At 39.1% G+C, this 22043-nt stretch overlaps 1 protein-coding gene across 1 annotated transcript in view; it reads left to right on the top strand.

Moving 5' to 3' along the window:
- The first annotated feature begins 4956 nt into the window (after positions 1-4956).
- Positions 4957-22043, top strand: part of Asxl3 (ASXL transcriptional regulator 3) — a 105718-nt gene continuing 88631 nt past the window's right edge. The window contains exons 1-2 of the mRNA XM_059246469.1: positions 4957-5065; positions 6804-6912. Coding sequence (XP_059102452.1) covers positions 4988-5065; positions 6804-6912 — 187 coding nt within the window. The 5' untranslated portion in view covers positions 4957-4987. The remainder of the gene's footprint in view (positions 5066-6803; positions 6913-22043) is intronic.

Raw genomic sequence — 22043 nt, forward strand, 5'->3', positions numbered from 1 at the left:
GTTTTAAATCTAAAATGTTTTCTTGAAATTTACTCATGAAGTTGAAATACAATTAATCATACCATTTGAATAATATCCCTTGCCTTCATGACTCTACTTGATAGAGGAGCATTCAGACTACATTTGTAATGTTCCCTTAGAGATATAATGAATACTGAAAGTCGTGGAAGGGCCGGAGATGTAACTCAGTGGTGGAATACTTGCCTAACATACACAGATCTCTGGGCTTGATATCTAGCACTGAAAAAAATATGATGTGGATATATTCACATATAAATTTACAAAATATCTTCCTGTGCGTCATCTCTTATTTAAGTCAGTTTGGTTCCTATTTATTTTATATTTTTCTGAATTCCAATCTTATTATTCCCCACCTCTCAGACTTTATTGAACTCTCTAGAGACTTTCTTCCACAAACCATGAAAATGATGTTCTCAAAAATCAAATGTCAGAGTTGTTGCAGACCTGTGAAATGCACAGTCTGTGCTGGGATTATTCATCTGTCATTTCTAGATATTTTACATGCATAGATTATTCATATAATGTATTCACAGGTATCTAGTTTTGAAAGCATTTCAATTCCTACTGACAGTAATATTTCACAGCAGCAAGTTAGTGTGTTCTTGATTTTCCAAGGTGTTTTCAATCATCTAAGTTACTGATTTATCCATCAACATACAATCTGTTACTCAGTGTGCCTAGAAAGTACCTCCTTTACTGGTAATGTGGCTAATTCTTCTCCATTGACAGGCCTATGCCTAATAAATATACAAATAGCTAAGTAACCAAGGGTCCATTATTCATTATTTAATATTTGAAGAACATAATTTGTAAAATTTAACATAGAGTTAAGTGTATACTTTCTGAGCATAAGCAGTTCAGTTTTCACAGAGTTAGCAGAAGGATACTCTATCTGCATTTAAACAATTACTTCTATCAACAGATGTCACATCAATTATTCTTTAAAATGTTCTTTATAAAATAAATATATTTTTCAAAGCTTACAGTGGAAATATTTGCAAGAAGCTATTATTAATTCCTTTCTGAAAGGAGAATGAGCATATAATTATTTATATTAATAGCACTTAGCATACTTTTTCTCTAATAAGGGTTCCTCATAATTGCTTATTGAACGTGTTGAGTTTTTAGACTTATGTCGAATAGCATTAATTTTTCATATTCATATATTTGAAAATGAGATTTTAAAAACATTTACCAGAAATGGGCTATAACATTTTATCAAAAGCCACATTAACAAAATTAAAATAGTTTAAGATCTGTGTGACTTAAATATTCTTCTGAAATGCTATTTTTAAATGTGAAGGAATGGACACCTGTGATTGAGATAGTCTTTGTCAGATCCGTGAATATTCTTTCAATCACATTTCCCAGCATCTTTCCTGGTTTTTAACATTACTTAAGTAGACAAGCTGTCCATTCTTAGCACTCAGCATTCACTGCTAGTAAATTTTATGTGTTCCATCAGCAATTTGATGACAGAAAGAAATGGTTTTTCTGTATTTCACGTAGCACCGGGGCTCTGCAAAGTGTCTCTGGGGGTTCTTTGATGTCTAGACAGTTTAAATTATGCCTGCTCCCTGCTTCCAAATTCCACCCCTGTTCTGCTTCAGGGGTTGTGGGAAATGAAACAAACCAGAAGGGTTCCACAGTCCTACAGTCCAGGGGGAAAAGCGACCATGTAGAGTAGGTCTACCCTGGCAGGTGTATAGGAAACAGCCCAGTTGCAGGGTCTGTAAAAAAGAGGAATGGCGCAAATACCCTGCTTATTTACTTCTTCCTGTATTTTCCATATGGAAATACATGCACATTGTCAGCAAAATGGAAACATCTAGTACCAGAGAAGGAGTCCCAGTCACCCTATAGCCTAATGTCCTTTTCTCCTTCCCAACCTCCCACAGGCAGCTGGGTCCAGGGTTTTAGTCCCATTCTTGAACATGGCCTTATTTTTGACATGGTGAGATAAATCGTTCTTCATATGAGAAAACTAACTTTGTTTTCTTCTTTGTCCTTTGTTTTCCCTTCACAAATGGATGTCACCGTTCCTCCCACCCATCCTGTTAGAAAGTAAGTAGTGGCTGAAATCTCTGAGATGTTTTGTTAAAACGATGATGCTTTATGATTCCACCCACAATGCATGTTCCCTTTCAGAGCTCGTGCGTTCAGTTATGGTGGACAGGATTAATCTTTGTATCAGCTTTACAGAAATGTCTGGGGAGCAGACATGTAGAGTGTATTTGTTTCACCCTCCTTCATAGCCACAGCTCTGTGCATGACATTCTATATTTTATGAATATAAATAACAAAATTGCACAAATAAGGCTTTCCTTATTTATTTACTTATTCCTTTTGTATAACAGTTAAGTGAGATCACACACTTGATTTTCAGGAAAAGGAGGTTACATTATCTAAACTATGGAATTGAGATTTAAGAGCCATAAGTAAAGAGGGAGGGGTTAGACTATTTTTAAGGTGTATGTTCCTATTGTGTGTATTACATTGTATTGATTGGTTCCTTTTAAGAAGCATTGGTATCTTTAGATGAAAACTCTGATTGTTTTTAAATGAGATAGACCAAAATAATGATTTTTTTTTTATAGAAATGCAGTTAATGCCTTAAATCTTGGTGGCTAATCAGAATGATTTGAGCTGCAAGAATGTTTTATTTGAATATAATGTCATTTTAAATCAAAACAAATTTCATATGCTTCTTTTGGGAAATATTTGGAGAAATTAAACCAGTTATTGAGACTTTTAGAGCTATATTATCTTACAATTGTGAATTATTTTTTAAAAGATTTTTCTATGGTAAATCTTGAGCATTTGAAGTTAGTAAACAGCATCACTTAAGAAAGTACTTGTGCTCATTAGAGCTTATCATTTGTGTGAGATGAAGTCCTTATCATCTATGCTGACATTAACCATAGCATCAAGCTGCAAGAGTTAGGTATCATGTGTACCTTAGACTATGTAAACTATAGTGATGTTGTATTTGTTCTGTTTTCTTTTTTACCTTTAAATCTACATTCCTCTTAAATGTTCTAAATCTGCAGTCTTTGAATTATGTACATTAGGAACATAGTATGGGGGACGGGAAGACTATTTTAGGGTTTCCTGTTAAGTGGACAATGCTATTAAGTTATGGTTTTAAAGATCTACATTGTGTCATTTTTATGGGTTGGATTCCATGTGACTTGTCATGTTAACATCTTGTCACGTCCCTGCAGAAATTCTGCATTTCTGACAGTTTTACTAATTTAAAACTCCTGAAATCTGGCACAATCATTCCAAGCTTCAAATTTTCTGTGCTTTTGTCTGGAGAGTAGAGTATAAAAATCACATATTTTTGCAGTGTTCAGTATAACATGTGTTGCATTATTTATCTGGAATTCATTTGTAGAGAGATAGTTCTGGGGAGATGAATCTATTTTTCTTTATAGCTACGGCTGGGCCCACTTACATATGAGCAAACATTTTTCATGAGGGAAAATAATGAAATGAGGCCAGTGAGGTTGTAGGATCTTCATGAGGAGAGATGTTACATAAGGCCATAGCACTGTTCCCACGTGAGTCACAATGTTTGAGCTACATTGTTCTCCGACCAAATTTATATTAGGACTCTTGTTTCCTGTCAAACCCAATGGAATTATATTTATGTGTTGGCACAGAAAAGCTGCTTCTTAAAATAATAAAGAATACTCACATTATTATAATGCTCCCAAACCTTCCGGACCACGATGCCTATCCATGCTGACTTTCAATAGTGGGTTCCTGCAATTCAGCAATTTTGTCTTTTTCAATTTACCAGAAAGCATTCATAGTAAATAAGAGATTTGATCATCTTGGCTTTTAGAAAAAGCTAGAAGCATGAACTTGTAGTTTTACCTAAAATTGAAAATTTGAAAGTTTCACATCTTGAAGGCTCCTTTGTTTCAAAACATTTGGGGTTGAACACTTATAACTCTTAAGGGGTTTGTGGAGTAGGGCTTCTAATCAACACTGATTTGACCAAGTACTGATCTTTTGGGATAATGGAAAGTAATGTGCATAAAGACACATAATTAACGCAAAGCAGTATTTATACATTTAAATTCTTGCTTGCAGAGCTATTAACTTTTAAACAAAATACAATATACACACAGTGTACATTTTCTTAACATATTTATAATGGTTTTCATATAATCCATAAATGTTTGTACATGTGTGCTCTGATATATTCAATCATTAATTTAATGTAATGTGCTTTCTTTTAAATATTGCTTGAGCAATTTATTTCATTACATCTTTACTGCAAATGTAATTATTATCTGGGCAGAGTGCTCCAACACACATTTCTTTATTTCACATATCTAAGGAAAGGTTGACATTGTAGAAGCTATAGCAGAGGTATGAACATAGATGTGAATTCTTAATTTGCCATGTGAGCAATTCAACACTAGGAGCAGCCTAAATACTTATAATTTCAAATCAGTTCTCCCCTAGTTTCTTATTATTCTTTTGTTGTTTTCAACCTATAAGATGAAGCAGGCCTTGAACTTTTTTTTTTTTTTTTTTTGATCATTCAAGTGCAACTTCCAAGTTGTCTGTAATATTTTAAAACTGAGGCTTCATCATGTTATTTTACAAAATAACACCACATAAAAGTTTGAGCTTTGGTTTCTTTAAAGTACAGTGTTGGTCGCTTTGTGAATAAAAGCATAATTTGAGTTTGGGAGACTTTTTGCCTGAAGCCTGTAAAACAGATGAATCTGATTAACTTTGGGGAAGCTGGACTGGCTCTTTATTGTAATGTAGATGTTTTCAAGGGTGGCAGTGTATTTTAAAAGGCATGTAAGGAGTGGTTTTGTTTTTTGTTTTTTTCTCAGACTCAGAGAATGGTTTGGCTTAATCCGTTGTGTCTCAGCTGGGCTCATTTTTTGCACACTTCTCTTTTTCTAGTGGAACCTCTCCCTTAGCCTGTCTGAATGCCATGCTTCACACTAACACTCGAATAGGGGATGGGACATTCTTCAAAATCCCTGGAAAGTCAGGCCTCTATGCTCTCAAAGTAAGTTGGATGGTTTTGCATACTGTGTGTATTCTTACTGTGGTTCACACATTTTTAAATATATAAAGGTAAACACAATTAGATCTTTATGAATGACCTCTGTGCTTGTGAAGGTTTTCACCTCCCACACAAATTATTTGGTGTGGAGCATAAACAGTGATGGATTTCTCTAAGTAAAACCATGGTTTCACTTCATAACATGGGGTAATAAAAAATAGCTGTGGCTTCCTTGGAACTTCTTGATTCTTTAAGATTAATAGGGAAGCATGTCACAGAGCATCAGCTGGGAGTTTTAGGTGAGCACAGTGACCATACACTTCTTGACTTTATTACAGTCAGCTATGTGCACTTTGCACCTGTGTGCCTTCTATAAAAAGAAGAAAATCTCCCCTTCTGCTTGAAATTGCACTGATTTAAATCATATATTCAGTGTGGTAGCAAATAGTAAGCTCAAGAAGTTGGTTTTTGAAAGCAATAATAAATGTATGTTGTATAGATATATAAACAGAAATATAGCTATAGAAAATAAAAATTTATTTTGCAGTGGTAGTGTACTCCTTTAGTTCCAGCACTTGGGAAGCAGAGGCAGGTGGATCTCCATGAGTTTGAGACCAGTCTGATCTACAGAGTGAGTTCCAGGACAGCCAGGGGTACACAGAGAAACTCTGTCTCAAAAAAGAAAAAGAAAACAGAGAGAGAGAGAGAAAATGAAAGAAAAATTAAAAATATGAGCTATATAGATAAAATATTAGATGTTTTGGATGAAAGAATCTTAATTATCTGGTGGACTCCTCATTGCTCTTGAAAATAGGAAGTGGCATCTAGAACAGAAAATTCCTCAGGACAGCAGCTTTTGCTAAAGCAATTGCGAATATGATCTACCAGAATAATTATACTCTGCTAGAATAATTGAAGTTTGTATATTTTAGTAGACTACCCAAGTTAAAAAGAAGTTAGTGCTTTAATAAGTGATGTTTAATTAAGTGAAATTCAATAAGGTAAAGTTCATGAATTTCCTTTGATATGTTTGTTTTTAATGTCAAGAGTTACACCTGGCAAAGAAAGTCTTCCGTGAGTAGGAATGACTTCCGTTCTTGTCACATTGTGTGTTGTAGAAAATAACACAAGCTCATGAAAATTGTTGTATCTTTTCATTTGTTTTTGGTAGCCTCATGGTGTCTCATTGCTTGGTCAAAATTCTGAGGTGCTGTCCCGTTGTCATTGCTTTATAAGGAACGGGACATAAGATTGAAAAAATGCAATCTGTACGTGACAAAAGGACATATTTTTGTATAGGTTTATTTAAGGTTTATTTATATATTTATATAGAAGGGTGTTTTGTCTACCTGTATGCACACCAGAAGAGGGAGTTGGATCCCATAGAACTACAGTTATAGACGGCTGTGAATCATCATGTGATTGCTGGGAATTGAACTCAGGATGGCTAGAAGAGCAGCCAGTGCTCTTAACCACTGGTACATCTCTCCAGCCCTGTGTGTAGATTTTAGAAGACTGTCCAGAGACATTAACCATTGTGGTGGTCTTTTCTCAATGTTTTAATGTTTTCCCATCTTCCATCCAAAGGTGTAACTTTTACATTAAAATAGCAATCAATATTACAATTCTGAATCAAATATAACTCTGATAATACTTCAGGATTCTAAAAATATTATTCAGTTGCTAATAGACCTCTATAAATCTTTTGTTGTTGTTGTTGTTTGTTTTCAAAATAATACAGAAAGAGGAGTCATCATGCCCAGTGGATGGAACATTGGATCTAGTGTGTGACCCAGACCTGGATGGCACTGAGATGGCAGAGGCCAGTGCCAACGGAGAGGAGAACAGGGGTGAGTGACTCACACACCCTTGCTCTCTTAAAAGCTGTATCATTCAAGTGTCAAGTCACTACTTGCTTTCTCCACCGTTACAGATGCGATTTTTCTGCTACATTTTTATCACTTAAGATTTATCATCTATCGTTTTTGATATAAAAGCTTAGCATCGAAGAAAACCCTGACATCCTTTCCCATTTTGTTATTTTAAACAGTTTCCCTGAATGACTTTCTTGGATGTTACCAGAATCTGCATATTCCTCCCATATAGTGATAGAGGGTTCCTGGTTGGTGTTTCTGCTTTTATTTCAATGGGTGGGCTAAGATCAACAGCATCTTATGACTGGTGGTCCTAGTTCTTGTTACTGCCCTTTTTCTTGTAAGTTAAGCCTAGATAGTGTCACTATAACTCACAGAATCAAGACAATGTCAGCTAGATTTTCCTTTCACAGAAGCCACTGTGAGGGTTCCCAGCCAATTCACTAGTCCCACAACTGCCCACATATGATTACTGGGGAGGAAGGCTGTAGAATTAAAGTCTCATCTGTGGACTCATAGGAATTAGTAAATTATCTTTAGGCAAACAAACCTTGTAGAAATATTGCATTTCAGTAATAACAGGATTCGTTCATTTTGCTCCTAGCATAGTGAACACCACAGCCCTTGAACTGCTTGTGCCTCTTAGAGGCCCTAGAAGCTGGGTGCTACTTCATTCCTATTTGAACTGCAGACATGTGTGTGAAACAGATGATGTCTTACCAGAAAGGCTGCAGTGGTCCATACATTTTTACTATCCTGTGTTTGACTCAATGTCCCTACTTCCCTCCCTTTTGAGCCCTCCTCCTACTGCCAGGGTAGTCCTCTAGCAAGGCAGAAAAACGCACCTCTGGCATCCTGGATGAACTGGTTAGTATGGCCTCTTCCTGTCTTCATACAAGGTGAAGGAGAGTCTGCCTGAGTCAGTCTTAATGTTGTGCTGGTTGAGTGTATGACAGTATACACAGTCAGTATACTCTCTCTCAACATATGCTCTTATCTTCTATGAGCCAAGCACAGTTCTCATCAGCAGTAAACAATACAGCAGCTTGCTAGTGAAAATTGAGTACTTTGACAGACAATTGCAAAGCAAGTATATAAAAGTTGTTCTTGTCCAGTGGTGACAACTGATACTCAGACATGAATAAGCAAGTGTCTACTGAGGAATGAATAAACTCCTTCATGGAGTGAGAGAGCAGAGGTTTAAGGCCCGAGAGTTCTGGGTAGAGGGAAGAGCAATTCCAAAGGCCTTGAGGTAGCAGAGTACCAGGAATGTTCCCGAAACAGCAAGAGATGGGTGCACAGGGGGGATTTTAGTAAATTACAAAGTCATACAGCCACATTATATAGCATCTTCAGGTATCCAGATAGTGTTTTACATGAGAGTCTGAACCCTTGCATGGTTTTAAGGTAGAAAGACAATGGCCTCAACTGGATTCTACTAAGATCACCAAGTATAAGGAAACTGAGAGATAATGGCAAAAAGTAGGGAGGGCAGTTGGAGACTTTTGTCACCATTGGCGGATGGGGAGGTGAGGACACTGGAAAGGACAGAGAAGCAATGAGTGGGATGACAGTGATTAGACTCTGGATATATGTGAGGGATGATCCAACAGCAGCTGCTCCCAAATGTAGAGTTAAGATAAAGGGGTTGAGGGTGAATCTAGACTTTGGATGTGAGTAATCAAAGAAGACCATTATTCTTAATACCTTAGCTTATGTATCAGTTACATTTATTGTTGTTGGGCAGAAGCTTAGGGTTTGTTTTGGCTCATAGTTTGAGTGTACAGTTCACCAGGGTAAGGAAGTCATGGCAGCAAGAGCCAGAAGCGGCTGTCTCATTGCATCTACTGTTAGGAAGCAGGGAGAGATGAAGGCTGGGGATTGGCTTACTTGCTTCTTTTAATTCAGCCTGAGACTCTAGCCATAGAATAGTGCAACCATTTGGTTTGGATGGGTTTTCTTACCTCAGATAAGCTCATCAAGAAACTTCCTCACTGATATACCCAAAGACATGTCTCTGAGGTGATTCTCAATCATGTCAGGTTGATGATAAATAGTAGCTGTCCCAACTAGAATGCTGGGTTTCCAAATGATAATTGGTTTGGGGAAGGTTTATTGAACAAGAGCTCAGGTTGGTGGTGTGGGACATGTGATTGTATTTTATTGTTCAGGTAGATGTGTTAAATGGTCACCAAATTGCCAGGGAAAGATCAGGCAGAGAATAGATACCTGTAGATTTTCCATTGACTGGAATCATTTGTAGACATGGAATTGGTTGAGGTCACTAAAGGTAAATCGAAAAAAAAAGAAGTTTCATGATCTCAAGGAGGGCACTTGATTGTCAACAAATTGGAGAGACTAGAAAAAGGTGAAACAATGTGTTTCTTAGAAGACAGAGTTTCAAAAATGTCCATACTTCCTCCCATAAAAGCACTAACCACTCTAACCCTGCTTAGCTTTTGATTAAGATCAGGTGCATTGTCGTCCTTATCTACCAGGATATTTGACGCCAGTCTGGGCTGGAAACATTGTCCTGAGATGAGCAGAAATGGGGAGGAAAACGGGGAGAGAGAGATGGGAACCATGGAGGAGAAAAGGAAGAATACATTTCTACTAGATTCATGCTTTGTTGATGCACACGGTGAGAACAGAAACAGCCTTGGGGACTTAGATCACCCCCTGCATGAGACGGGTTCATGAGAGTGAGAAGGAGACCTGGAGGGACTGCAGACGGATTCAAGGATTCAAGGATTTCTGAAGGGGAGGCAAAGGAAGTGGGAAAATACTTGGAAGGGGGATATAATGGATAAATTATTTTTTTGCTTAATGAAAAAAAATTATTAGAATCATTGTGTGTTTACTGGTAGGAAAATTCCAGTGGAGGAGAAATGGATCTAGTGGGAGGGATGTTGCGCTGCCATGTGCTTAACAAGAGGAGAGAATGTTGATGAAGATGAAAATCTATGCAGATGAAGATGGTTTAGCTAAAGGCACAGGCATGATGGAAAGCAGTCAGTAGAAAAGTCAGGCTGTTTGAGTAGAAGGGCAAGTGGGTGATTTCTCACCGTTATGTTCGGACCACTGAGCACGTACACAGGTAGATTTGATTGCCATTGAGGTCTTGTCACGTGGCTGATGATGCAACATAGGAATGAAGGAATGGAGGGTGTATAGAGGAGAGATTTATGGTCTCCATAGTGTTTAAGCTAGATGTTACTAGTGCCTTGGATGGATGGGTCTACCTAGAGGGAAAATTACATTTTTAAATTAGAACAAAGATATAAAAACTGATAGAGTCCCTGATTATGGGATTCAAGAGTAATCCTGAATATTGAAGCCAAAAATATGATAGAAATAGTATGGATAATGTTTACCAAGTAAGAGCTAAAATTTTCCAGAAATGGAAGGTACCCTGGAGTTGGCCAGAATGTGTAGCTAAGAGTAGGAGTTAATGATTGGTGCATACCTATTTCACCTGGACTGGACGCCAGCCGAGCTACTTTGAAGTAGAACAGCTGTGATAACCCACAAGCATTGCCCACCCGATCAAGCCTAGTAAGAGTAAGATGGTGGCCCCTTTCTCTGTAAGAGTCTGGCAGCCACTCTGTAAGAGGTAAATGGCTGGCTGTGAAGGGCTTACTCTGTGATCTAACTGCCTTTGAGTAACCTGTGTCCTTGTAGTTAATTCTAGTAAACTTAGGGTTCATCTGGTCGGACTTGGACAGATCCATGAATAAATGAACTTTTACATGCGCCCGGAGTGAGTCACTCAGGATACATATGCTCTGATGGCACAAAACGCAGTGCTGGGGTCCATTAAAGAACAGGGAAGAATGGTCCAAAGGAGCAGTGAGGGTCACATAGGTCACCTACCCTATTCCAAGGCCCAGTAGTACAAGACATGTGCAAAAAAACCAAAAGTCTGCCATGTCGCAGTATCTTGGGGTCCTGGTGTACATGGGAGAGAGCCAAGATTTGTCAACCAAGAAGCAAAGTAATGATTTGGAGAAAATGTTGAGATTGCAGAAGTTTTTCTAATGACTGACCCAGAATTCCAGGGGAGACAAGGATTTTAGGGCAGGGATAGAAGATAGGGAAGGAGACCTCAGCCAGTAATTAAGCAAAGCAGGGATAAGCAGACTCCCCTAATTTGACATGTGATTAGGAACTTCACAGAATAGCTCAGACCTGCACATATCCAGCTAATGTGACCCAAATTAGATTTCCTGGCCTCTCCTTTGAAGTTGCATTAGGGAAATTGCTTTGGGGAAATCGCTGAAAGAATAGTAAATAGCTTATTTCCTTGAGTACTCCTTGGCTCACCCACCTTTGTATCTTATTGCAAACCATAATTGCTTCTTGCAGGACAAGCATATTTCCTATCCACAAAAGTACCCTGTGTAGCGTGGAAAACCTAGAGAGTGAAAACCTATTGAGAGCTGACGATGCCAGCTTTTGCAAAGAGCCCACATTGCAAGAACTTGCACGAACTTTGATATTCACGGCATTCCTCTGATGCAGATGGTATTTATAGGTTCTCTTGCTTGACTTGATCACAAAGAACAGTCTTAGGGACCTCTCAGATTGTATCCAAACCCAGCCAGGTTCTAACTATTCTGATGTGCTGCCTGGAAAAGCAGGGAACAGTTATTACCTAGTGGTAGAGGTAATTTGCCCTTCCAGTGTGAGCCCTCAGGTGTTCTGATCATCCCCTTGAGAAAGTTTTCCACATGTGTGGATGTGGACCTCAGGGAGAAAAGGGAGAGAAAAGCAGAGGAGGAGGAGAAGACATGGGCCCACTACCTGTTCTATCTGTGGCCCCTCCAATTGCTTCTTTGGTGTAGAGACTGAGAAGTATCTAGGGGAATAATAATCAGTGATTGGTAAGATACCTTTGGCACAATTGAAAGAATCAGTCTGGCATCACCGAGTTATTTAAAATTAATAAAAATTAATAAAGATTAATTGTTACACCATCAGAGAGGGAAATAAAGATACCTGGGAAGAAGTGTCGTACATTGACTGATAGCAAACTGAGGCTGGAGAGATGGCTCACTGGTTAAGAGTGCCTACTGATCTTGTAGAGTTTGCTCTTCAGTGCTTGTGATTCCAGCTCCAGGGAATCTGACACCCTCTTCTTACCTATACTAGAGATACGTACACATATACTTAACTTAAAAATAAATCTACTGGAAACAACCTAGATGCCTGTCAACTGAAGAATGGATTAAGAAAATGGGGTACATATACACAATGGAGTACTACTCAGCAGAGAAAAAACAATGCCAGCATGAAATTTGCAGGCAAATGGATGGAACTAGAAAATAACATCCTGAGTGAGGTAACCCAAACCCAGAAGGACAAACATGGTATGTACTCACTCATAAGTGGATTCTAGATATAAAGCAAAGAACAATCAGACTGCAACCCATAGAACCAGGGAGGCTATATAGCTGGGGGGACCCTAGGATGACTGTGGCTTATAATACGTTTCGGTTTTACTCAATTACTGGGCAAGCCTCAGTGAAACATTTCACTATTAAGATAAGAATTTATACTGTATCAAGCTGATAATAGAAAAATAAATAAATAAAATAAAAAATAAGTCTTAGGGATAAAACTATACCAAGTAACAGTCTATAGTATCTGAATGCCAGTTCCTGTGGTAGAGTTCATGTCACTGATGTCCTGCCTTAGTCCTTCTCTTGGAGTCAGCTGACCACAACAACAGGTTCTTAGAAAATGGCAGGTGCTTTGCCAAGATACTTTTATTAAAGTTCTGTTGAAACAATTCTCAGTGTGGGGAAAGTGGTATGTTTTTGGCTGTGAGATTTATGGGACAAAGAACTATGGCTACGTCCATGTCTCTTTGACTTTTGTGTCCCTCACATGAACAAGTATCGAACACACAGACTTGAGAAAGTAAACTGCGCAAATTTTACAAGCTAAGCTCTGGAGATCAAAGAGTGACTTAGGTGAATCAGTTGATACATCTGTGTTGACAAGCCATGACAAGCTATGCCTATATCAGTATAGATCTGTGTCACACAAAGAAAATATTATGAATTTTATGGTCTATTTTAGGCTGAGATTTATGAGTGTGTTTGTGTCTGAGTTGTTTTTGAGCATAGTACAGAGGTATATCATAGCTTTCCTCATATGTTAAGTTGGTTTACAATACATTACTCTCTTTCAGAGCCCATAATAGTTTATATTAAATAATATCACCAGTAGACAGTCTTTACCCTCTTCATCTTCTACTTAAAAGTTGCTATTAATAAGAAAAAAGTGTCTCTTTTGTAGCTGTAATATATTTCATGCTTAAGATAAACAGCAAGCCGACCCCTTTCTTTTAATGAGGAAACTGAAGAATGTATAATTTTCATCTGCAAAGATCAAAAAAAAAAAAAGTTCTGCTTGCTATTAGCTCTAATGGCTTCAGAGAGGAAGCCACACTAAGGCCAGGGAATTAGTATTTTTAAAGTCTCCATTTACAGAGAGAGGGGGGAGGGCAGGAGAGGATAGGAGAGGGGAGAGAGAGGGGGGAACAAAGGCAGGAAGGGAGAAAGGGAGGGAGGGAGCGAGGGAGTGAGGGACAGAGGGAAAAACAGGAACATATATCCAATGTTGTTTAGACCTTAAATCCCAGTATGTATGATTTCACCATTTCAAGAATTTTATATGGCCCTTTTTCATTCTTCTTTATAGCCAGTTTTATAAGTGGGTTTCTGATTGTGTGATTCTTGGCAGAGTTGTGTTAACTTAATGAAACTCTGTTCAGCTCACTCTTTGTTTTCATTGGCTCAGAGGTTGCAGTTGGAGGGGGTCTTTTTTTTTTTTTTCAATATCAAAAGTGAAAGTTGCTTTAAGACAGCTCAAGTGTATGGGTAGGATGTCTGCTGATGCATCAACTACACAGAGACCAGGAGCTTCTGGAGGAAGTGTGTGTGTGTGTGTGGGGGGGTTTCTAATGAAGGCCCAGGCCCCCTGGAGGAGTGCTCACACTGTGCTCTAATTATATAGCATATTCACACTGGGAAGAGGTGGAGGCAGAGGGTAGCAGGGGTGCAAGGGGAATGACTTGGGTAACTAGATTCTACCCACTGAATTAGTTACTTTTTCCTGTCGCTGTGACAAAATGCCCAAAAAAGGCGACTTAAGAAAGGAAGGGTTTGTTTCTGCTCACGGATTGAGCAGGAAACGCATGGCATGAGGCGGTTGTTCATGTTCCTCCCACAGTTAGGAAGACAAAGATAAATGCTGGTGCTCAGCTCAGTTTTTCCTTTCTAATTCACTCCAGATCTCAGTCCATGGGATGGTCCAGCCCACATTTAAGGCAGGTTTTCCTCCTTAGTTAAATTCCTATGGAGACACCCTTACAAGACACACCCATAAGTGTATCTCCTAAGTGAATCCAAATTGAATCAAGCTAACAATAAAGATTAACCACCCCAGGGTCTTGTTTTTCTATTTGCCTGTGGTGCCCCACTGTGCTACTTGCGCAAGATGCTAAGTGTCTACACGTGTGTGGGGTTTTTATTTGGAGGGTGGGATATGCAGGGTGTTGTAGGCAGGCTTCCAATTGGTCACTGAAGAAGAGACAGTGTTGCCACTGTCTACCTGGCATCCCTTCCTGAGAATTTTGTGGGCATGAGAAAGAAATTCCTTCAGGGTTTGTACCATGCCACCTGGTTTCCTTGGGTTAAACAAACTTGTCCCTTATCCAACACCTCTGCGTTTTAATCAACAGCTTGTTAACCAGTGGAGGCACCTGCTCTACTTTGGTGGGCTGAAGAAACTTAAGTATGTGGGGATAGTGTTGTTTTAGCTGCATGTGGAAGACAGTACAGAGGGAAGAGAATACTCTTCAGAGAAATGACCATTGGTGGGATGTCAAACTTCCTCTGCCCACACTCCTTCCTATTCCTCATGCTTTCATCCCTGCCCATGGATTTCACAGTTCATGAGAAATAAACGAGATTTCAAAAGATCATTCTGCTGTGACTTTTCTTGTACCTAATCCATTTAAGGAGACATTTTCCTAACAACATGTCCAGGGAGGGTAGGAATCTTCAAGTCCAGCCCTCTTACATTTTTTTCCCCTCTGTGTTTTTGATAACCTTTATAGCAAAGAAGGATTTCCTTATGTTGAGTCTTTGTGCTTTTAATTGAAACAATTTTCTCCTTTCTTCTGCTGCCCTGTGATGGAGAACAGCTGGTTACCATCACCCCACCACCCCCTTCGCCTTCTCCAAGTGACTCCCTCCCACTCCTTCAAACATGACTTAGATATTACTTCCACTTCTTTTATCCATCAGGGGCCTCGTTTTCTTACATCTCCCTCCTTGAACTGTGAACTCGGTTCATGGATAAATGGGTTTTAGTCAGTTTTAACAGCTCTGAGCCATGGGGGAAGAGAAAGTTTGCTTTTCAGTGCAGATAAAGTTCCCCACGTTACATATCATTTCCTAACTTCTCTTGTGTTACAAGAGCAAAATTCCATAATAACGATAAAGATGAGAAGGAGTGTGATCTCATAAGAAAAACAAGCTCCCTCTCAAATAAAAATACAATTAAAGGTATTCCCCCAATTCTTCATCTTAACGAGCCCATTTTGATTTATATCATCAGAGACATGTACATCGGAACAAGGCAGCCATGCTCTTTAAAAACTGCACGTTCTTGCTGGTGCCAGATAATCCATTTTCTCTGTCTGTAAAGTGACTTTTTACAACTGTTTCTCAAACAGCTATCTGTGTACCCTGCCTGATATTTTACATTCTGACATATGAAGTGATTAGCAATAAGCCCATTAGTGAAGCTTGGCCCACACAAGCCCTTTGCTTTTATATTTTTCCTGTGGACTTTCCTATGTTTCATTTTCTGGGTCTGTTGTTCTATTTCTATGCAGCTATTCCTGGGAAATGGAGTAGCATTGACGATCTGGGGTGTTATGCCAGTATAAGAGAAATAATTGGGGAGCTGCAGTGATAGCTCAGTGCTTGCCCCACGAGCATGAAGACCTGAGTTTGATTCCCATTACGCGTATTAAAAGTTGAGTGTGATGGCACATGTTTGTAATCCCAGCGCTAGGAAGGTAGAGACAGGTAGATCATTGTGGTTCACTGGCCAGCCAGCCTGGCAGAGTCAGTGGCCCCCATGTCCCCGTGAGACACTTGTCTTAAGAAACAGATGGACAGTCTGAGGAAAGACATCAGAAATTAACTTCTGCTCATCAAATGTGTGTACATATAAGTGCATGTAAACACAAACATACACACCCATATGTATACACACACAACAACATATGTATACACATGTACACACAGCAACTTACAATGCAATTTTGTTGTTTAGTATTGTTTTTATTATATCCTCTCTCATACAGTACAGTTTCCCTTCCTGTCACTACTCTCAGCCACCCCCACTTCTCCTCTCCCCCAGATCTACTTCTCCTCTGTTTCCCTTAAAAAAAGCAGCCCCCCCCCCAGGGATATCAACCAAACTCTGCATGGCAAGTTACAATAAGATTAGGTATAAGCCATCATATCAAGGTTGGACCAAGTAACCCAGTAGGAGGAAAAGGGTCCCGTGAGCAGGCAAAAGAGCCAGAAACACTCCCCACTGCTTTGTTCTCTGGCTGGCTCAGATAGCTTTCTTGTACACTGTTAGGAGTTCCACAAGAACACCAAGCTACACAAACATAACATACACGCAGAGGATGTAGCTCAGACCCATACAGCCTCCATGATTGCTGCGTAAGTCTCTGAGCCCCTATGAGCCCTGCTTAGTTGGTTCTGTGGGCCGTGTTCTTCTGGTGTCCTCAACCTCTATGGCTCCTACATTTCTTCCTCCCCATCCTCCTTGAGGTTCCTGAGCTCCACTCCCAAGTGTTTAGCTCTGAGTCTCTGCATCTGCTCCCATCAGTTGCTGGGTGAATCCTCTCTGATGACAATTTGGCTAGATACCGATTTATGAGTATGGCAGAATATCATTAGAAATCATTTCATTCATTTTTTTGGCTGATTGTTTGGTTCTATCCTAGGTCTCTGGGCTATCCAGCCTCTGGTTTCTGGCCATCCAGGCTGTGTTGGGCATGGGCTTCCTCTCCTGGCATGGTCCTTAAGTTGAACAAATCATTGGTTGGCCACTAGTACAAGTTCTGTGCCATCATTACCCCAGCACATCTTTTAGGCAGGACAGGTTGTAGGTGGAAGGTTTGGTGGCTGCATTGGTGCCCCAGTCCACCACTGGAACCCTTGCCTAGTTACAGAAGATGGCTGGTTCAGGCTCCATATCCTCCATTACTAGGAGTTCTCGCTAGGGTCACTCATAGAGTCCATGGAGTTTCCACTGCACTAGGTTTCCACATTCCCCTGCCCCCAATGCCTATGGTATGTTTTACCTCATACAAACAGAATCTTGTTTTCTTTATTTCCATTATTCTGGGAAATTCTTACTGTTTTTATGATAGGATGGGAATTAGGCATCTAGAAGGTGGAGCTCCTTAGGTATACTTTTCTTCTTAAATACATCATTTTAGTTTGATGTTTTCTCATTGTCTAATACATGTTTAAAAGGATACTTTAAAGGGTACTCAGAGATATTAGCATAATTAAATCAGAATGGCTGATTAATCAATACTTGTAAGGAGTGATTCCTGTAGGTACATCTTCTGTGTGGGAAATGTTCTTAGTTACCTTTGGAGCTTCAGTGTTTCATCTAGTGCAAACCAAAATGTTTATTAACCATTTGTTGACATTCTAAATCAGTTATGGTATACCCAGTTCTATGATAGGCAACTGCAATTTGCTTATCAATATCAGCCACAAAATCACTAATGAGATTCATGGCATTGTCTTTTATGACACACATGTATGTACATGCACACAAAGCATACTCATGCATACACAAGCACATATTTGTACACACACATGCACACATGTCTGTCCTAATTAGTTTTTATTGTCAACTTGATGCACCGGGGAAGAAGGACCATCAATTGAAGAATTGCCTCTTTTGGATTGGCCTTTGAGCATGTCTGTGGGGCATTTTCTGATTGCTAATAGATATAGGAGAGCCCAGACCACTGTGGGTGGTGCCATCCCTAGGCAGGTGGTCTTAACCTGTACTGAGGGTTGTTGCTCCAGATTGCAGCCTTGAGTTCCTGCCCTGACTTCTGTCAGTGGTGGACCTGGAAGTGTAAGATGAAACGTTTTCCTCATTGGGTTACTTTTGGTCATGGTGTTTATCATTGCAATAGAAAAGCAAACTAGTAAAATATAACATTAGCATCTTATTTCATGATTACTTTTGGTTTACTATTTTTCCCCTAAAATAAGGCTCCACAGAGCTAATGAAGCAGATTTTGGAAACATAGTGAAAATTTCATTCTCTCAACTATATTTTATTCATACACATTATTGTGCTAAATAATGTCAAGAGCCTCAATGGTTAAAATGTTGAGACTCTGTTCTTTAACAGTTTCTTGAGAAAATTGCTATTTCCGTTATTTTATTGCTAGAAGTCCTCTGTTGCTAGTTTGTTTTGGCATATCATACCCTTGGAGTGTTTTTTTTTTTTTAATGCAACAAGAAAACTTCCTTAGACCCAATTTACTGTACCCTCTTTGACACAGGAATAACTTTAGAGAGGACACCTCTCCCTAGGCTGGATCCAAAAAGGATTAAGGAATTACCTTTCTCTGAAAGAATTGAAGTCCAGGAAAATTTTAATTGGGGTCAAATGGGTTTCCTGTTCTTTTTTATGTCAGTTTTTATACTTTTTGGCATGCATTTTAGTTGCTGCATTGATCCAGAATATCTACTTACACAATTTCAAATGTAAGTACTATACACAAAACACACTGTAATCCAAGCTGAGACCTTTGGACAATTTCCCATGAGGGCTTTACTCTGGAATCACTTGCTTATTGATCTTTCAAGACAAAGTATAGTTATCACCATTATGTTTCTATTGGCATAGTTTTCTTTGGAATTAATTGTTCTATACCATTGTTCTTTAAAAAAGAAGATTAGTTTTTAAACAGCGTGGTTTTATAATGTGTACATACACATGTGATCAGCTGTAAGTGGGAATAACATCTAAAAATCCAGGCAGAAGGTCGAGAGAAGACAATATTAAGTGATAAAGAAGGGCAGGGTGGGCAAAGGGGGCATTGAACATGGAAGAGGAAAAGTGTCTATCTGTGGGGAGCTATGAGTGGAAGATGGGTGCAGGGGTTAGGGGGAGCTGGAGAAAGAAACCATAGAAGCATACCTTAATAAAGATGGTCACAATGGCATCTAACATATAATACGATGACTTTAAGGTAAACGTTAAACCTCGTGGTCCCACAGTCGAATCATGGGCATTTTTGTATGTTTATTGACTCTTGTTCTTCAGTTTTTGAGAATGATCTACAGTTCCAATTAGAGATTATCATACCAAGCAACTTAAATCTATTCAGAGAAACAAATATCACATATTTTCTCTCAATTTTCCGTCCTATTATGCATATATACACACATATACACATATATATGTGCATGTATGTAACTATGAAATTAAAATAGAAACTGTTTTGGAGAACAGAGGGAACTAATAGGAAGGACTAAAAGGGACTAAAGGCAGGAGAAAAAGGGGAGGGTGAGGGGTTGAGGGGGATCTGCCCAACATAAAATGCACATGTATGATAGTGTCCTGTAAAGCCTGTTTACCCTGTTTCTTTCTGCATTTCATGTTGTTCTGGACATGAAGAACGTATTCAGTAAAAGTTGTGTGTGTGAACTAGTGATTGATAAGTAGTAAAACCCAGCTCACTTCTAGAGAATTACTGAGCCCCAGTGGGTGACCACAGTGTTGTCCTAGCTCTCTGATATGGTGTCTATTCATTGTGATGTTTTTCCGATATCTATCTATCTATCTATCTATCTATCTATCTATCTATCTATCTATCTATATACACATACATCAGTGGCATTTTTGTAGGAACCTGTTGGAATTTGACAGCATCATCTGTGATTGTTTTAGGAAACTAATAGGGAGAGTTAGAAGAAAATTGATAGAAATGAGAAGAGTTGAAGTCCACAGCCTTTCCTGAAGGAGGCACTTAAAGTAGAGATCTCTCAAATCGCTATTGCTTATGGGGGTGGCTTAGTGGGACGCACAGTGGGAACAGAATGAAAAGCCTGTATGGAAGTGACTGAATATGGTCCAGGCCCTGGCATGCACTATGGTTTGTGCCCACACTGCTTCTGCCATTTTATGTAGCTTAATGATTTTTAGCTTTGACTTTGAAATTTTGTTTTTATTTCCTTATGCAAAAACCATAAAATTGTGGCTTTTCTCTTAAAGCAGGGGAACAAGTAAGGGTGGTACAGAAAAAATACATCTATGCTTAGCACCGGTCCCTGCAACTGCCAACTCATTTGTGAGGAATGTTCTGTTAATTGACTTTAGGATACATACATATATATATATATATATATATATATATATATATATATATATATATATATAAATTTTTCAAAAGGTTGCTTTCTCCCCCAATTTTAAAAACTTTTATAAATGCTTTTCTATAATTAAAAACTACCTGTGTTTTTCTCCTCTTCCTTAATCTCTTGATATAAGCAGTAATGAAAAGTTAACTGCAATGATAGATACTTTAAATGAATTTAATGAAAGTCAGATTCAAAATTCAAAGGTAATGAACATAGAATAGCTTGTCTTTGCACATAAGTAAGTCCTGAGTTGCTGAGCCCATGGGTGCTGTGGCAAGAGTACATCCCATCACTGCAGAGACAGTCAGGACTGTATCCACTGACTTCTTCCAAGGATGTACATAGGAAGAAGCACGGCTTCTGCAGAGGCAGTTAGGGGAGCTTTTGGAGAAGCTATTCAAGTTGGATCTTCTGAGATCAGTTCACAAGGCTGAGTGATGGGGGAAGACTCCTTGGGAACGACACAGTGAGAGTAAGTGCCACAAACAGCAGGGGCTTGTGCTCCAGAATCATTAAATGCCCTCCTTGGCTACCTCAGATGTGGTGGGAGTTGTAGAAGCCAGTGCAACGTGAGACCAGAAATAAGTGCAGATCGATAGAGTCTACTTTCTGATTCCTCCCTCATTTGTGTCTTGAGTTGAAGATCAAAGCTGGATTTGTGGGGCATTTGTTCTTCTGTTAGTGAGCTAACAGGTGGATTAGAAGGGGATCTTCACGGGACCACTCAACTTTAAACATATGCAGGTTGTATGGCATCAACTATTGCAATAGCATGTTCAAGGTCAATGGAATGAAAAAGAGGCCAGAGGACAACTTGGAGACACCTAGAAAAAGAGACACAGTTGGCTGCGACACTCCCACCTTGTCTCTGGTTGTTAAGAAGACTTCATGGCTGCCTATAACCTTTGCCCTCAGCCCTTTTGAGTAAGTAGCTTGTGTGTAAAGTGATAGCCGAGAGGCAAGTTTGAAACTAGAAGATTAAACTATGCTTTCAGTTTGCCTTATTTGGGGAGACAGGCAAAATGTAGGATGCAAAGGTATCTCTGTACCTTTTAAGAAATACTGAACACCAACTTGGCCAGCGAAAGTGCACATCCTTGTTTTTGTTTCCTTTTTCTCTGTGTATTCGTCTATGGCATCTGTGAGAAGGGCAGGCTATCTTTTTATAAAATTCCATGCCTTTCTGACATGCAAAGACCTGTCATTAATTCTGTGATCACATTAACGTAGTTTAAAAGAAAGGAAAAATCCCAGCTCCCATTCTGTCTTAAATGCCAAGAAGATAACAGGTTCTAAGCCTCATGTCAAGGTTTGATATTTATTGGATAAATCATCTGTCCCCGTTGTCCGATTTCCTGGCTCCTGTTGTAACTTCACTTACAGGGAATTTCCCTTGATCTCTCCTCTGACATTAACTTATCTGCAGTTTGCCTTTCATAAACCAAGCTCTGCCTCTTAGATGAATACTCAGACCTCCAGTTATTTATTTATCACATCTATTCCTATGACAGCTGCAAAATAAGTATAAAAGGGTGAAAGAAAGCCTTGTGTTCTGTCAAAATATGAATCTGCATAATCCATTTCCTCAGTGGATGGGTATTTCCC

Source organism: Peromyscus eremicus, chromosome 19, assembly GCF_949786415.1.
Source record: "Peromyscus eremicus chromosome 19, PerEre_H2_v1, whole genome shotgun sequence".
NCBI classification, from domain to species: domain Eukaryota; kingdom Metazoa; phylum Chordata; class Mammalia; order Rodentia; family Cricetidae; genus Peromyscus; species Peromyscus eremicus.